Source organism: Schistocerca nitens, chromosome 12, assembly GCF_023898315.1.
Source record: "Schistocerca nitens isolate TAMUIC-IGC-003100 chromosome 12, iqSchNite1.1, whole genome shotgun sequence".
Lineage (NCBI taxonomy): Eukaryota > Metazoa > Arthropoda > Insecta > Orthoptera > Acrididae > Schistocerca > Schistocerca nitens.
The window spans coordinates 140,153,956-140,173,336 of record NC_064625.1 but is presented as its reverse complement, the minus strand read 5'-3'; the positions used below and the strand labels follow the sequence as shown (position 1 = coordinate 140,173,336).

General features: G+C 42.5%; 1 protein-coding gene across 1 annotated transcript in view; it reads right to left on the bottom strand.

Moving 5' to 3' along the window:
• The window catches only part of LOC126215091 (clotting factor C-like), a 35,619-nt gene that overhangs the window by 4,498 nt on the left and 11,740 nt on the right, over positions 1–19,381 (bottom strand). Inside the window, exons 2-3 of the mRNA XM_049941737.1 lie at positions 14,196–14,357; positions 7,314–7,420 (exon numbers count right to left, since the gene is read on the bottom strand). Coding sequence (XP_049797694.1) covers positions 7,314–7,420; positions 14,196–14,357 — 269 coding nt within the window. The remainder of the gene's footprint in view (positions 1–7,313; positions 7,421–14,195; positions 14,358–19,381) is intronic.

Sequence of the window (19,381 nt, the reverse complement as noted above, 5' to 3'; positions counted from 1 at the left end):
ACCGCGCAGCAATATTCTAACAGAGGACGAACGAGTGTAGTGTAAGCTGTCTCTTTAGTGGACTAGTTGCATCTTCTAAGTGTCTGGCCAATGAAACGCAACCTTTGGCTCGCCTTCCCCACAATATTATCTATGTGGTCTTTCGAACTGAAGTTGTTCGTAATTTTTACACCCAGGTACTTAGTTGAATTGACAACCTTGAGAATTGTACTATTTATCGAGTAATCGAATTCCAACGGATTTCTTTTCGAACTCGTGTGGATCACTTCACACTTTTCGTTATTTAGCGTCAACTGCCACCTGCCACACCATACAGCAATCTTTTCTAAATCGCTTTGCAACTGATACAGGTCTTCGGATGACCTTACCAGATGGTAAATTAAAGCATCATCTGCGAACAACCTAAGAGAACTGCTCAGATTGTCACCCAGGTCATTTATATAGATCAGGAACAGCAGAGGTCCCAGGACGCTTCCCTGGGGAACATATGATATCACTTCAGTTTTACTCGATGATTTGCCGTCTATTACTATGAACTGCGACCTTCCTGACAGGAAATCACGAATCCAGTCGCACAACTGAGACGATACCCCATAGGCCCGCAGCTTGATTAGAAGTCGCTTGTGAGGAACGGTGTCAAAAGCTTTCCGGAAATCTAGTAATACGGAATCAACTTGAGATCCCCTGTCGATAGCGGCCGTTACTTCGTACGGATAAAGAGCTAGCTACGTTGCACAAGAACGATGTTTTCTGAAACCATGCTGATTAGGTATCAATAGATCGTTCCCTTCTAGGTGATTCATAATGTTTGAATGCAGTATATGCTCCAAAACCCTACTGCAAACTGACGTCAATGATGTAGGTCTGTAGTTCGATGGATTACTCCTACTACCCTTCTTAAACACTGGTGCGACCTGCACAATTTTCCAATCTGTTGGTACAGATCTGTCGGTGAGCGATCGGTTGCATATGATTGCTAAGTAGGGAGCTATTTTATCAGCGTAATCTTTTCATTTGTGGATGTGGAGGGATGTCCACTTCAACTTTCAACCTCCATGCTCTGCCTTCCTTCTCTCAACGTGCAACACCAGCAACCAGCATCAGCAACCAACTACTTCACCATATACGGACTATAGACATTCACAGATGATGGATACACTAGTTCGCCATTACGATTCATACCAGATAACATTCACACTTCCATTGGTGATCAAATTGTCAGTACACTTGTGTCTGTCATCCTGATGGGGCATGCCAGTCTGCTACTACACTCTCTTCTCCAATTTTCTGGGCATGCATCATTACTCCTCCTCCTCTGACCCCCCCTCCCCCCTCTGTCATTGAACCAGAAACAGCTGTGGGTTCACTATATGGCATGTATTTGTGTCACTTGATGTACCATCTCTTTAAAATACACTCCTGGAAATTGAAATAAGAACACCGTGAATTCATTGTCCCAGGAAGGGGAAACTTTATTGACACATTCCTGGGGTCAGATACATCACATGATCACACTGACAGAACCACAGGCACATAGACACAGGCAACAGAGCATGCACAATGTCGGCACTAGTACAGTGTATATCCACCTTTCGCAGCAATGCAGGCTGCTATTCTCCCATGGAGATGATCGTAGAGATGCTGGATGTAGTCCTGTGGAACGGCTTGCCATGCCATTTCCACCTGGCGCCTCAGTTGGACCAGCGTTCGTGCTGGACGTGCAGACCGCATGAGACGACGCTTCATCCAGTCCCAAACATGCTCAATGGGGGACAGATCCGGAGATCTTGCTGGCCAGGGTAGTTGACCTACACCTTCTAGAGCACGTTGGGTGGCACGGGATACATGCGGACGTGCATTGTCCTGTTGGAACAGCAAGTTCCCTTGCCGGTCTAGGAATGGTAGAACGATGGGTTCGATGACGGTTTGGATGTACCGTGCACTATTCAGTGTCCCCTCGACGATCACCAGTGGTGTACGGCCAGTGCAGGAGATCGCTCCCCACACCATGATGCCGGGTGTTGGCCCTGTGTGCCTCGGTCGTATGCAGTCCTGATTGTGGCGCTCACCTGCACGGCGCCAAACACGCATACGACCATCATTGGCACCAAGGCAGAAGCGACTCTCATCGCTGAAGACGACACGTCTCCATTCGTCCCTCCATTCACGCCTGTCGCGACACCACTGGAGGCGGGCTGCACGATGTTGGGGCGTGAGCGGAAGACGGCCTAACGGTGTGCGGGACCGTAGCCCAGCTTCATGGAGACGGTTGCGAATGGTCCTCGCCGATACCCCAGGAGCAACAGTGTCCCTAATTTGCTGGGAAGTGGCGGTGCGGTCCCCTACGGCACTGCGTAGGATCCTACGGTCTTGGCGTGCATCCGTGCGTCGCTGCGGTCCGGTCCCAGGTCGACGGGCACGTGCACCTTCCGCCGACCACTGGCGACAACATCGATGTACTGTGGAGACCTCACGCCCCACGTGTTGAGCGATACGGCGGTACGTCCACCCGGCCTCCCGCATGCCCACTATACGCCCTCGCTCAAAGTCCGTCAACTGCACATACGGTTCACGTCCACGCTGTCGCGGCATGCTACCAGTGTTAAAGACTGCGATGGAGCTCCGTATGCCACGGCAAACTGGCTGACACTGACGGCGGCGGTGCACAAATGCTGCGCAGCTAGCGCCATTCGACGGCCAACACCGCGGTTCCTGGTGTGTCCGCTGTGCCGTGCGTGTGATCATTGCTTGTACAGCCCTCTCGCAGTGTCCGGAGCAAGTATGGTGGGTCTGACACACCGGTGTCAATGTGTTCTTTTTTCCATTTCCAGGAGTGTATATTGATGAAACTTACTTTCAGGACATGTCTCATATTTGTCTTTCAACAGTGCTATACATTACAATGGTTTGAAAGTAAGCATTAGTGATCAATTCTTCCTTGTATTTTTTCACATATTGCTTACTTATAACATAATTAAAAATTGATTATTGTAAGATAACACATTGAATTAGCATTTATATACACTTTCCACTGTAACTGATGGAACATATGGACATAAGTTCCAAAATTAGAGATTTATGTGCTGTGCAGCATATTTTCTGGTGTTTCACAAAACTTGATTTTGATGTAACATTATTCCAAATTGACCTAACAATTTCGAAACATTTTATATCATATAATATTTGTTAAACAATATAAATGGAACACTAGCAAATACCTCATGTGTGTTGCAGTGATTCAAAGAAATAAACTGTGCGTGTTTAAATTCTGTAGATTGAATTACTTTTGAAAATATAATATTTTTTTGGTTTTATTATTGTAAATTTGAGTCTTATGGCCAAAGGTAACATCAGTTAACATGTTTAGCTTAGACAGTTTGAGTATGAATAGAATGCAAAAGCCATTTAACCTAGCTGTTCTTATGATCTTCCTTGATATCTCCTGGGAGTCTAAATACACTTGGACTGGATGAGGAAGAGTTCTAGTGATGCAGAAGTGTCAAGCTAAGCAGTGTATCGTTAGCTTTGAAGTCCCAGGTATTTGACTACCATCCTCGAAGGGAAGTGGTATGGGTCTAATGCTATGTCAGTGTTCATAGCAAATCTGCTTTGTCCCTTTAAAACTTTTTCTTCTTCTTCTTCTTCTGCACTTCAACGCTCAGGTTCTTGTGTCTGTTCTGTCTTTACGTTTCACTGATATCTCATTCTGGGTCTTCCTGCATCCTTTCTTTCTTCCTTTTGAATGGTGCAAGGTGGCCAGATGTGGGATTCTCTCTGCATTCATTCCTTGTAGGTGATGTTCCCATAACATTTTATTTTCTTCATCTCTTTATTAATATTGATATTATAAACATCTAGTTCATTCCTACTATCTTCATTTCATATACATTTTTCCCTGGTCGCACCTCTCAGTTTCCTAACACTGCTGCATTGGCATGTAAAAATTAAATTTTGTGGTCTTCATGCCAATGCATCATACTTCTAGTCTTTGAGGTACTTGCCAGTTCACTCTACTATTTTAAGAAATATGCAATAACTTGTCTGTCGAGATATGAAGTTGGTAACATTAGTTACCAAAACTGGTTATAGAGAATAAAGGTTATTATTATCTATCTTGACAAAGAAGTTTATTTTCTCTAATATATTGTCATCGATCACCCCTTGCAGCTCAAAATGAGTAAACTGAAAAAGTGAAACAGGAGAGGTAACAAAACAGATCCTTGTGGCTACCCCATATAAATAGTTCAAGGTCCTATCATATGTCTTCCATATACATGTAGTAGCAACTGATCAGAGACAGAACATAACATGTTGTGTAAATATGTGGAGTATGTCAACATAAAAGTTTTCTGGGTTTGGTACCGCATCATAATGCAAAAACTACTGCTGCTATAGAAAAGCCAACGTTTCGGCCACGATTGCAGCGGCCTTCTTCTGGCTTGAAACGTTAGCTTTTCTATAGCAGCAGTAGTTTTTACATTATGACGCGGTACCAAACCCAGAAAACTTATGTCGACTGACTCTGGCCGCGGAAGCCTACGCAATTATATGTGGAGTATGCATTACTCCTTCAGTTTTGTGGATAGCAGTGTTGCCGTTGTTGTCATTGTCATCTTCAATTGGAAGACTGATTTGATGCACCTCTCCATGCTAGTCTATTTTGTGCAAGTCTCTTCACCTCTGAATCATTACTGCAGCCTGCATGTATTTGAACTTCTAGTCTAGATAACAGGTTCAATTAGGTAAGAAGGAGAGTCCACAAATTTCTACATGTATGCCATAACCAGTTATAGCCATTCAATTGGATATTGTAGAGTTGATTAGTGGTGGTTAAGTTGATTGCTACATTTCATCCACTTTCCCACGTAGTCCCAGGCATCTTTTGTGGAATTGAAACCAGCCGATTTAGTGGTGTGTGTGTTTCCACAGCTTAGTGGTCAGCACAGCAGAATGATGTCACATGACAGGCCAGAGTTCAGTTCCCAGCTCGGTCAAACTTGTCTGGAGATTGTCAAATAGGTGAATATATCACAGTAAACTGGAACTGCTAATATTTACAGAATCAATACACTGCTAGTAGGAAACATTGTTGTGCACTTTTAATAAATTTATCATACACAAAACACCTAATCATGACTGTTGTGAACAAGTGCTGTCAGAACTGAAATCTAACAGACATTTTTACTTAAGCTGGTCTAACAGTCTCTTTTAAGATATTCACTTATAGAGTCAAAGAGTTGCTTATCAAGAAATCTTTCAAACTCTGTTTAAACTGTGCTTTATCTGAAACCAAGTTTCTAATGGTCACTGGCAATTTATTGAAAATGCGTGTTCCTGAATATTGGGCCCCATTTTGGACCAAGTTAAGAGATTTTACGTCTTTAAGTAGTTTGTTCTTATTCCTAGTACTGATATTATGTATTGATCTACTGGTTGGAAATAGAGATGTGTTACTTGAGCAGGTTTCTACACGATGATCTCGAATCTATACCCCAACTTACTACACACTTTTGCATGATAAAACTTTTGCTCAATTTGACAAGTTACCCCAGAATATAATCCTGTATGACATAATACAATGAAAGTAATCAAACTGTGCAAGTTTTTTTTATTTTTATGTCTCCTGTATCTGACATAATTCTCACTGCAGATACAGACTTTTTTGGCGCTTCAGCAATTCTGTGGTATGCGCTTCACAACTAAAGTAATTATCGAGTTGTAATCCCAGAAATTTAACACTGTCAACCTCTTCAATCTACATGTCTTCATAAGTTATACACATGCTGGAAGGAAATCTCGTACAGGTTCTGAACTGCATATAGTGGGTCTTTTCAAAGTTTAATGACAGTGAACTAGCTTCAAACCATTTATTAATTGGAGCAGGAACATATGTGAGACGCATTGTTAACAAGGCTGCTATCATCTTCGCCTACGAGAATGTTAAAAAATGCAAAGACTGTACAAATCTGAGTAGGACTTCCGCTCTGAGTGTTCCATACAAATTTAATTATGTACATCCTGTAGATAGTTTTATCCATCCTGGGAATTGCGAAACTTGTCCATTTTTGCCTCTTATAAACATTGATACTAGCAAACTAACGGTCCCAGGAATCCCAAGACATTCAACAATGTTTAATTTAAAGCCTGGATTTTTTAAATTTCACATTTTCTGTCGCTATTTTTCATTTATTTTATTTTGAAGTTATGTTAACATGCTACGCTAATTGGCAATTGCAGATGCTTTGACTTCATCTGCTCTCATCCCTGTCCAGTTACCGGTAAGACTTGACAGAAGTCTCCAGAGAAGAAAATGGTACAGCCAGCGATAGGCCTATTATTGTTACGCAGATATCAAATTGCTGTGTGGAATGCTTCAGTGGATATTTTACGTGATGTTGGAAACTCATTCCAAACAATGGAATTGCAATCCTGCATCAGTTACCTGTATTACTTCACTTTGAAACATTACAGATGCTGTACGTGTCATAGGCATAGACTGTCAGAGACAGTTTGCATCTAAAATGAGCGCTGGTGTGGCATGGTAGTCTGACAGCCTTGCACCTATCACCACTAGATGGCAAAAGTCATAATTTTCACTGTGGCAGGGGACTTCACTCCATCATAGCCAGCCAATTATTACGAAATATTTGTATATGTTATATATACAAATGTTTCTCATGAATCACTGTACCCTTCAGTGAAAAGGATATAAAAATCCCTACAATAATTCCTGAGACTTTAGACAGATTATGAATGCAACGTAAGTTTGTAATGGCAAAATATTATTTTTTATGTTGTATAATTTCAGATAAAAAATTTTGGATTTTTTCCTGTACTTTTCCTGTGAAACCTTGCTTCTTGCCGAATTTCATGGTTCTAGACTAACGGAAGTACCCCATAGGTTTTCATGAGAACGTTTGCGACTATCAAAATATGTGACATTAATTCCCATATCTTTTGATTGCATTGCCTTAGAAGCTCAATTTTGACACCACCAAGGGACTGTAGACCTTAATACATGATAAATTTCAACAGTATTTGTCTAGATATCCCTGAGAGAAATGGTTTTTAGCAGTCAGGCAGACATAGACAGACAAACAGTGATCCTATAAGGGTTCTGTTATTACCGATTGAGGTATAGAACCTGAAAAACAACATCTCATTGTGATCACAAAATTTTTTATATACATTCATCTCAGAAATTGCATCATCCAACATTTTTTAACTAAGCAGTATGTGACGCCTGTGATAACATTCCGCTTCAAAATATACTTTCTATACTCAAGACAAATGTATACTGAACTTCTACTCACTTCAAGTTGTTGTTCTTTTGGATCCTTTATATCCCAGCCTCTGTGGTATTTGCCTGCTGCAATCATGTAATCCTTAGGATTATTTGATTTTCCAAGACAGTGAGCAGCTGTAAAAACAATATTCTTTAGCTGGACGACTTTTGTGAGATAACCTAACATTGAAAACCTACAATCTGCTACTATTTTATTATTATTATTATCAAAATTACTATCATTGTTACAAGAAACTAGTGCTGATGCTGTTGTAATTCTGACAGACAGCAACAACTTGGAAGAGAAGTTGAAAGAACGGACATTGTCTTGAAAGGAGATTATTAGAGGACATCAACAAAAATAAAACAAGGGTAATGGAATGTAGTCAAATTAAATCTGGTAATGCTCAGGGAATTAGATTAGGAAATGAGATGCTGAAAGTTGAAGATGAGTTTTCTATTCGGCAGAAAAAATAACTGATAATGGCAAAAACAGATAGAATACACATTGTAGACTGTCAGCAGAAAGAAAAGCATTGTTCAATGGAGTACAAGGTTTTAATCACTTCCTTCGGTACGCTAACCTCCTTTCACGTTTCAATAGTGAACTGATCGCTCTGGGCTTCGGATCACCATTTATACTAGGCATTACGTATGGCGATTACAGCGCCATCTGTTAGCAGCTTCTGTAACTATTATTTCAAACTGCTGTATGAACTTCTTACAGCTTTCACAATAAACATACCGTTTACTGCATTCCTCTATCGATCTTTGTTTTCGAGATATTTAATGTTGAAATCAGGGAGTCCTTTTCTGGACACCCTGTATGTGTTCATTGCAATTAAACTTTCGCTACTTCCGCCAATGTACATGGAAAGCTATTTACTGTACAGGTAGCCAACTTTATGGGAATACTGTCCAGACTTTGTGTTGGAGGATTTGCATTGTTAGTAGTGTCAGGGACATGTCTTCACCTAGAAGCTGGTACTGGTATGGCAACGTTGAGTTGAAACAATTGCAGACATTCAGCATGGAGCTTTACTCATAAAGCTATTTATTTTTTATCAAAACAGCACCAGTACTGATGTTCTTTGTGAGCATTTAATGTGTGAAAGGTATAACGAAAGGCCCTCTATCCACATCAAGCTGGAGAACACGATTCAGAAGTTTGAATTGGTTGGTTGGTTGTTTGGGGGAAGAGACCAAACAGCGAGGTTATCGGTCTCATAGGGTTAGGGAAGGATGGGAAAGGAAGTCGGCCGTGCCCTTTCAAAGGAACCATCCCGGCATTTGCCTGGAGCGATTTAGGAAAATCACGGAAAACCTAAATCAGGATAGCCGGACGCGGGATTGAACCGTCGTCCTTCCGAATGCGAGTCCAGTGTCCTAACCACTGCGCCACCTCGCTCGGTGTGAAGTTTGAATTAACTGGCGAGAAGCCGACAGCGAATTGTGCCACAAATTGTTGAAGAAGTTATTGTTGCCATGGCTAAAAATGCCATCTCCTGGCAGTGCATGAGCTGAACTACCAATGGTCTACCGTTCAAAAAGTGTTGCAATCATGAAAAGGAATCCATACAAACTTCTCTTTACTAACCAACTGCCGGCCGCTGTGGTCTAGCGGTTCTAGGCGCTCAGTCCGGAGCCGCGCGACTGCTACGGTCGCAGGTTCGAATCCTGCCTCGGGCATGGACGTGTGTGATGTCCTTAGGTGAGTTAGGTTTAAGTAGTTCTAAGTTCTAGGGGACTGATGACCATAGATGTTAAGTCCCATAGTGCTCAGAGCCATTTGAACCATTTTGAACTAACCAACTTTTTTCATTTGATGCAAACATTTGAGTAGACTTTGCTCTTGTTAAAGTTAAGGACATGTGGCCGTGGAACATTTTCTGCAGTGATGAAGCCCACTTTACGCTCACTGGGGCAGTGGGCACTCTCACCTGCCACGTTTGGGAATCGTCACCACCAACAAAAACATTCATGATGTTCCCCTGGATAGTGAACACATTATTGCAACTGGAGCCCCAAAGATGAAGGACAGGCAGCGTGAATAGCACACAAGTGTGTCACTGTGCTGCACAGAGAAACTTATTGTTGAAAATGGCTCTGACCACTATGGGACTTAACATCTGTAGTCCTCATTCCCCTAGAAATTATAACTACTTAAACCTAACTAACCTAACGGCATCACACACATCAATGCCCGAGGCAGGATTCGAACCTGTGACCATAGCGGTCACGCGGTTCCAGACGCTCCTAGAACCGCATGGCCACAACGGCCGACACTTATTGTTGAAATTTATATAACTTACATTTCAAGAAGAGTCATGTCTGACAACATGCTACTTTCTCTTACATGAAGTTATTGTGTACTTGGTCCAAAGACTAGTTTTATGCAGCTCTTTCCATGCTGCTCCATGATGTAGAAACCTCTTTGTCACCAAATGACTACTTCAAACTATATCAGTCTGAATCTGCTCTTACTGTATTCACCTCTTAGTGTCCCTCCACAATTTTTACTTCCAAAACTTCCCTCCAATACTAAACCAATGATTCCTTGATGTCTTAGAATGTATCCTATAACCAATCCCTTCTCTTAGTCAAGATATGCCGTAAATTTTTCTCCCCAGTTCTGTTCAGTACCTCCTCATTAGTTATGCAATCTACCTATCTACGAGGTGCGTCCATAAAGTAAGGTCACCAAGAAACTGGAACCATGAAAAACGGTTTTGGCTCTCCCCCCCCCCCCCCCCCTTCAAATCCCCATTAATCTCAGACTGCTGCAACACACAGTCTTGACTGGGCAGCTGTTTGCGATGGCTCTCCCCTAGTTTCTCTTGTAGGTGCCATTTACTTGCAGTGATCTAGTTTTTTGAGTGCCGAGGGCACTACCCCCATTAACATGCGTTGTCAGTTATGCATAGTCTATGGGCCAAAGTGAATGGACATTGAAAACATGTGGAAGTGAGAGAGTTCAAGAACAAACATACAGACATCCAGAGTGGACAGAATTCTGGTTAGGTTTCGGTTTCGGCTGAAACAAATCCAAAAGTGGAGACAGAAATGTATGACTATTGCCGTAAAATGATTCATGTGAAAGGATGCTTGAAGTCCATCAGACTACGATTGACAAGATATTGGTTGAACATTTGCATTATCACAACATGTGTGTGAGGTCGATCCACAAAATGGTGACCAAATGCCATAAATGGCAACGTGATGAAGTGGCCTGCAGATTCCTGGAGTGCTATGCAGAAGAGCGCAAGGAGTTTTGGGTTCATTTGTCATGGGTAATGAAACCTGGGTACACTACACTACACGACACCTGAAATTAATGAAAAGCCTTGTCAGTGGTGGCATTCGAATTTGCCAAAGCCGTGAAAGTTCAAACAAATATTGTCTGCTGGCAAAGTGGTGGCGATAATGTTCTGGGAAGAATAAGGCGTATTGTTGTGATAGTTTATAACTACCAGCAGAACAATAAATGCTGCCCACTACTGTGAGACTTTCAAACAACCCATGTCATTCCTAATTGGAGGAGGGGAATGCTGGCAAAGGGAGTGTGTTTTCATTACAACAACTCTCATTGCCATATTGCCTATGCAACAGTCAATCTCTTCGCCCAGTTCTGATTGGGCATCCTCACCCCTACAGCCCAGACATAGTAGTACCTATGTTTCCTGAGTTGAAGTTACACCTCGGTGGAATGCATTTGCAGACAGATGATGATTTGGAAAACGAAGTTGAGTGTTACCTGCACAATATGGCAAGAGAGTTCTGTGACAGGGGTGTATGAAAAGGGCCACACCACATGCTAGAAAAATGGCCCTGACAAGGGAACCTCCCCATCGCACCCCCCTCAGATTTAGTTATACGTTGGCACAGGGATAGGCCATGAAAAACTGAACACAGATCAATCGAGAAAACAGGAAGAAGTTGTATGGAACTATGAAAAAAATAAGCAAAATATACAAACTGAGTAGTCCGTGTCCTAGATAAGCCATATCAAGGTACATGTTGACTGATGAGCACCGTGGTCCCGTGGCTACCGCGAGCAGCTACGGAACGGAAGGTCCCTAGTTCAATCCTCCCTCGAGTCAAAAGTTTTAATTTTTTATTTTCAGACAATTATCAAAGTTCATGCACTCAGACATGATCAACTTCGCTCTCCAAAATTCCAGGACATGTTCAGATTTGCTTGGACACATGCAGGATTTGACGGTCTACACACGGAAAAACTTGAAAACGTTAAAAACGTATGTTTTGACAGAGCACAGGGAAAACTGTGCGACTGTGAAACTTGCATTCATTTGTTGCAGTTTATGTGACAAACTCTTATGTCTTCATCATTTTTTGGGAGTGATTATCACATCCACAAGAAAACCTAAATCGGGCAAGGTAGAAGAAACTTTTTACGCATTCGCCAAGTGTGCAAGTTAGGTGGGTCGACAACATATTCCTGTAATGTGAAGCACATGCCGTCACCAGTGTCGTATAGAATATTTGAGACGTGTTTTCCTGTAGAGGAATCGGTTGACCTATGAATTTGCGATCAAATGTTTTCGGTTCCTATTGGAGAGGCACGTCCTTTCGTCTACTAATCGCACGGTTTTGCAGTGCGCTCGCAAAACACAGACACTAAACTTATTACAGTGAACAGAGACGTCAATGAATGAACGGTCAGATCGTAACTTTGCGAAAGTAAAGTAAGTAAAATTTTTACTCGAGGGAGGACTCGAACCAAGGACCTCTCGCTCCGCAGTTACTCGCTCTAACCACGGGACCACGGCGCTCATCAGCTTACACGCTCCTTGATGTTGCATATGTTACCCTTGGACTACTCAGTTTGTATAATTTGCTTATTTTTTCATAGTTACACACAACTTCTTCCTGTTTTCTCGATTTATCTGTGTTCAGTTTTTCAAGGCCTATCCACTGTGTCAAATTATAACTAAATCTGAGGGGGGTGCGATGGGGAGGTTCCCTTGTGAGCACTATGCGACTCAACTTCTGAGATCATCCGTCGCCTAGAACTTAGAACTAATTAAACCTAACTAACCTAAGGAAATCACACACATCCATGCCCGAGGCAGGATTCGAACCTGTGACCGTAGCGGTCGCTCGGCTCCAGACTGTAGCGCCTAGAACCGCACGGCCATTCCGGCTGGCCTCTGGTGCTAGAGTACCACAGGTTAGGAGAGAGTCCTACGGCAACAAGGCGAGGTTTTCAAGCACGATTTAATGTTCCAAAAGGACCCGATGCGAAAACCATTCGCACGCTCTTCGCAAAATTTCAACGAACAGGCAGCGTAACTGATGATCTAGTGGGGCATGTTGGCCGCAAGCAAACCGCAGTTACGCCTGAAAATATCGCCACAGTTTCTCGAATTATTCAGCGAAATCCAATGTCATCCGTCCGTTGAATTGCATCTGAGACTGGTTTGAAGCGTTCCAGCTCGCAGAAAATACTGAGAAAGAGCCTACACATGTTTCCATTCAAAATTCAAACGCACCAGGCCATACCCGTACGAGCTGTGCAACAAAGGGTTGCCTTTGCTAATCAGATGCTCACAATGATTGATATTGAAGGATTTGATGTTGGCTGCATCTGGTTTACAGATGAAGCACACTTCCACCTGAATGGGTAAGTGAATAAGCAGAACTGGCGATTTTGGGGTTCCGAAAAGCCATATTGGTATGAAGCGAAATCCCTGTATTCTCCTAAAGCTACTGTGTGGGCTGCAGTATGCAGCAGAGGCATTATTGACCCTTTTTTCATTCGAGAAACGGTCACTGGTGCACGTTACGTTGCAATTTTGGAACAATTTGTCGCCACACAGCAAGCGTCAGAGGATCGACCAGGCATTGAATGGTTTATGCAAAATGGAGCCCATCCACATCGGACCGAACAAGTGTTTCGCTTTCTTGAGGAATACTTCGGTAATCGAGTTATTGCTTTGGAATATCCCAAATTTACTGGTGCAGGCATGGATTGGCCTCCATATTCGCCGGATTTGACTCCCTGTGACATTTTTTGTGGGGCACAGTGAAAGACATGGTCTACCCGAAGCATCCCGCCACGCTGGACGAGCTTGAATCGGCGATCTCTGTGGCAGGTGAATCCATTTCGGTTGAGACACTACGAAATGTGATGGCGAATTTCATTCTTCGTTTGCGCCACCTCTGTAGTGCCAATGGTGAACATTTTGAAAACATTGTGATGTGATTGTTTGCAAAGATTGTTTTCATACGATTAATTCACTTATGTATGCTGATATGAGCTGTACAGCGTACAGCGCCATCTGTTAGCAGCTTTTGTAACTATTATTTCAAACTGCTGTATAATCTTCTTACAGCTTTCACAATAAACATACCGTTTACTGCATTCCTCTATCGGTCTTAGTTTTCGAGATATTTAATTTTGAAATCAGGGAGCCCTTTTCTGGACACCCTGTATAACAGAGTGTCATGGATCACATAATCAATATTTGGTATTTGTAGCTCAGCTGCAAGAAAGCTAAGCAATATGTTTTAGAGCTTGTTTATGTGCCTGTCTACTGCTCCGCTCTTCAACTACATTGTGGGTGATTGTCTGTGCTCTTTATTGTTGCTTCTACTCTTTGTAGCTTTGTGCAGACTGGGAGTTTACGAAGGTATGTCAAGACAATCAGGTAAGTTTGTTGGAACAAGAGAGGGATACTACAACAAGATGAGAGGCAAATACACTATAAGATGCAATAAACAGTAAGATTTACAAATCTAAGGTATTCAGAGGGGTAAAGAGAGAGTGAACAAATTATAGACTTACTGCCTTTAGAGAAGCTTGGGTGATACTATGTAATGCAATCCATAATACATTACCCTGAAGTAACACACACTGTAGCAAATATTTAACTTGTAAATAACTCACCAGTTAGAACCAACTTTCTTTTTATAATGGTTCCACTACATAGTTGTAAATATCCATCATTTTCATGTAAATATATTCCAACATGCCATGGAAATTCTTCAGCCAGTGAGGGCTTCCCATCAAGGAGATATGATTCGTCTGTTGGAATTGGTTTTACACACTCTGCAACATTTTTATAATCACACATTTGATTTTACTTTCTGCATTATTTTAGTATCTACATGTATGATGATAAAGATCAAGTTGACAAATTTATATTGGTAGCATAAAGTTTACAATTGTTATTTGCCAGACAAGTTCAAGCGATGTAGGCAAAATAAAGTGAATCTTCAGGAAGCATAATTTTACATCTACCTCCACATTCATATTATGGAAATCATTTTGAAGTGCAGGGAAGAGGATATTTTACAGTATGCTCATGATTCAGTAAAACAGTATGCTACATGAGCAGAGAACAAATAATTAACAAGTTGGTTAGTATGGGCATTTACTTAATATTATTACAGGCTGGGTAACAGTTTTTTACTTTCATACATTAAAAGTTATACATATGTTTCATAAATATAAATCTTGTCTTCCTCAGGTTTAGTAAACAATACTATTACAGAATACTCTATCATTTATCTGTACTGATCTTCTGTGAAATGGGGATCTAATACTAATTGTTTTTTAACTCACTTTAAATTGGAGAAGAGATAATAGTGTTGGCTATTATTTGCGCCCCTTGCCACAAGTAAGATAACATCTACTGATTTCCAGAAACACTGTCTTGGTTTCTAGCAACATTATCTGTCATCGTTCATTTCACCATGAGGAACATGAAGTCTATCACTTGTATTACTATCTTTCATTGACTATCCCATTATGTTATTGTTGCATGTTTCCATGTTTATGCATTCTCTTTTTATTAGCTCCTTTCATTATCCACTGAAGTGATAAAAGTCATGGGATAGTGATATGTATATATACAGGGCTATTACAAATGATTGAAGCGATTTCATAAATTCACTGTAGCTCCATTCATTGACATATGGCCACGACACACTACAGATACGTACAAAAACTCATAAAGTTTTGTTCGGCTGAAGCCGCACTTCAGGTTTCTGCCGCCAGAGCGCTCGAGAGCGCAGAGAGACAAAATGGCGACAGGAGCCGAGAAAGCGTATGTCGTGCTTGAAATGCACTCACATCAGTCATAACAGTGCAACGACACTTCAGGACGAAGTTCAACAAAGATCCACCAACTAGTAACTCCATTCGGCGATGGTATGCGCAGTTGAAAGCTTCTGGATGCTTCTGTAAGGGGAAATCAACGAGTCGGCCTGCAGTGAGCGAAGAAACGGTTGAACGCGTGCGGGCAAGTTTCACGCGTAGCCCGCGGAAGTCGACGAATAAAGCAAGCAGGGAGCTAAACGTACCACAGCCGACGGGTTGGAAAATCTTACGGAAAAGGCTAAAGCAGAAGCCTTACCGTTTACAATTGCTACAAGCCCTGACACCCGATGACAAAGTCAAACGCTTTGAATTTTCGGCGCAGTTGCAACAGCTCATGGAAGAGGATGCGTTCAGTGCGAAACTTGTTTTCAGTGATGAAGCAACATTTTTTCTTAATGATGAAGTGAACAGACACAATGTGCGAATCTGGGTGGTAGAGAATCCTCACGCATTCGTGCAGCAAATTTGCAATCCACCAAAAGTTAACGTGTTTTGTGCAATCTCACGGTTTAAAGTTTACGGCCCTTTTTCTTCTGCGAAAAAAACGTTACAGGACACGTGTATCTGGACATGCTGGAAAATTGGCTCATGCCACAACTGGAGACCGACAGCGCCGACTTCATCTTTCAACAGGATGGTGCTCCACCGCACTTCCATCACGATGTTCGGCATTTCTTAAACAGGAGATTGGAAAACCGATGGATCGGTCGTGGTGGAAATCGTGATCAGCAATTCATGTCATGGCCTCCACGCTCTCCCGACTTAACCCCATGCGATTTCTTTCTGTGGGGTTATGTGAAAGATTCAGTGTTTAAAACTCCTCTACCAAGAAACATGCCAGAACTGCGAGCTCGCATCAACGATGCTTTCGAACTCATTGATGGGGACATGCTGCGCTGAGTGTGGGAGGAACTTGATTATCGGCTTGATGTCTGCCGAATCACTAAAGGGGCACATATCGAACATTTGTGAATGCCTAAAAAAACTTTTTGAGTTTTTGTATGTGTGTGCAAAGCATTGTGAAAATATCTCAAATAATAAAGTTATTGTAGAGCTGTGAAATCGCTTCAATCATTTGTAATAACCCTGTACATAGTGATGACAGTGGTATCTCGTACAGAAGTTATAAAAGGACAGTGTGTTGGCAGAGTTGTCATTTTTTTATTCTCAGGTCGCTATGTCCAAAAGGTTTCTGACGTGATTATACCCACACAGCAGGAATCAAGCGACTTTAACGCGGAATGGTAGTTGGGACTAGGTGCATGGGGCAATCTCTTTTGGAAATTGTTAGGAAATTAAATATTCTGAGGCCCATAGTGTCAAGAATGTGCTGATAATACCAAATTTCAGGCACTGCCTCTCACCACGGACAACACAGTGGCTGACAGCCTTCACTTAACGACCGTGAGCAGTGGCGTATGGGTAGAGCTGTCAGTGCTAACAGACAAGCAACACTGCTTGAAACAAACACTATAATCGATGTGGGACGTATGACGAACATATCCAATAGGATGGTGCATCAAAATTTGGCGTTAATTAGCTGTGGCAGCAGATGACTGATGTGAGTGCCTATGCTAACAGCACGACATCACCTGCAGCTGCTCTCCTGGGCTCGTGGCCATGTCTGTTGGATCCTGGATGACTGGAAACCTGTGGCCACAGCAGACGAGTCTCGGATTTCAGTTGATAAGAGCTGATGGTAGGGTTTGAGTGTGGCACAGGCCTCACAAAGCCACGGACCCATCTCGTGAACAAGGCACTGTGCAAGCTGGTGGTGGCTCCATAATGGTTAGATGCAATTGACTGGTTCCTCTGGATATTTCTTTACTTGGAGACCATTTGCAGGCATTCATCAATGTCATGTATCCAAACAACAATGGAATTTTTAGGGATGAAGATGATGCATCACGTCACCACGCCACAATTGTTCATGACTGGTTTGAAGAACACAGTGGACAATTTGAGCAAATGATTTGGCCTCCCAGATCACCAGTCACGAATCCCATCGAATATTTATGGGCCACAATAAAGAAGTCCTGCACCAGCAACACTTCTGCAATTACGGATGGCTATAGAGCCATCACCACTCAGTGTTTCTGCAGTAGGCTTCCAGCAAATTGTGGGGTCCATGCAGCCTCGAGTTGCTGCACTATGTCAGGCGAAAGGGGCTCTGACATGACATTAGGAGGTATCACATGTCAGCTCAGTGTATATTGAACTATCGTATTTATTCACTGGCATGTCCGTTTTGATGCTGCTGTTCACCTTCCACGTTTTCAAAGCAAGGAAGCGGGAGTTTATGTTTAACATATTGTACAAAAAAGAAAATACACTCAAGATGAATTTAAAATTGCTGGCTCTTACTTACCTTCAGGATACTAAGCTGTAGTGTGTTGGTACTACTCCATCTGTTATACTTTCTGCTCCCAAGAATAATTAATTTTTTTTTTTTGCTATTTCATTCTACAGGGTGTTTCAAAAATGACCGGTATATTTGAAACAGCAATAAAAACTAAACGAGCAGCGATAGAAATACACCGTTTGTTGCAATATGCTTGGGACAACAGTACATTTTCAGGCGGACAAACTTTCGAAATTACAGTAGTTACAATTTTCAACAACAGATGGCGCTGCAAGTGATGTGAAAGATATAGAAGACAACGCAGTCTGTGGGTGCGCCATTCTGTACGTCGTCTTTCTGCTGTAAGCGTGTGCTGTTCACAACGTGCAAGTGTGCTGTAGACAACATGGTTTATTCCTTAGAACAGAGGATTTTTCTGGTGATGGAATTCCACCGCCTAGAACACAGTGTTGTTGCAACAAGACGAAGTTTTCAACGGAGGTTTAATGTAACCAAAGGACCGAAAAACGATACAATAAAGGATCTGTTTGAAAAATTTCAACGGACTGGGAACGTGACAGATGAACGTGCTGGAAAGGTAGGGCGACCGCGTACGGCAACCACAGAGGGCAACGCGCAGCTAGTGCAGCAGGTGATCCGACAGCGGCCTCGGGTTTACGTTCGCCGTGTTGCAGCTGCGGTCCAAATGACGCCAACGTCCACGTATCGTCTCATGCGCCAGAGTTTACACCTCTATCCATACAAAATTCAAACGCGGCAACCCTTTAGCGCCGCTACCATTGCTGCACGAGAGACATTCGCTAACGATATAGTGATGACGGCGATATGCATGTGGGCAGCATTTGGTTTCCTGACGAAGCTTATTTTTACCTGGACGGCTTCGTCAATAAACAGAACTGGCGCATATGGGGAACCGAAAAGCCCCATGTTGCATCCCATCGTCCCTGCATCCTCAAAAAGTACTGGTCTGGGCCGCCATTTCTTCCAAAGGAATCATTGGACCATTTTTCAGATCCGAAACGATTACTGCATCACGCTATCTGGACATTCTTCGTGAATTTGTGGCGGTACAAACTGCCTTAGAAGACACTGCGAACACCTCGTGGTTTATGCAAGATGGTGCCCGGCCACATCGCACGGCCGACGTCTTTAATTTCCTGAATGAATATTTCGATGATCGTGTGATTGCTTTGGGCTATCCGAAACATACAGGAGGCGGCGTGGATTGGCCTCCCTATTCGCCAGACATGAACCCCTGTGACATCTTTCTGTGGGGACACTTGAAAGACCAGGTGTACCGCCAGAATCCAGAAACAATTGAACAGCTGAAGCAGTACATCTCATCAGCATGTGAAGCCATTCCGCCAGACACGTTGTCAAAGGTTTCGGGTAATTTCATTCAGAGACTACACCATATTATTGCTACGCATGGTGGATATGTGGAAAATATCGTACTATAGAGTTTCCCAGACCGCAGCGCCATCTGTTGTTGAAAATTGTAACTACTGTAATTTCGAAAGTTTGTCTGCCTGAAAATGTACTGTTGTCCCAAGCATATTGCAACAAACGGTGTATTTCTATCGCTGCTCGTTTAGTTTTTATTGCCGTT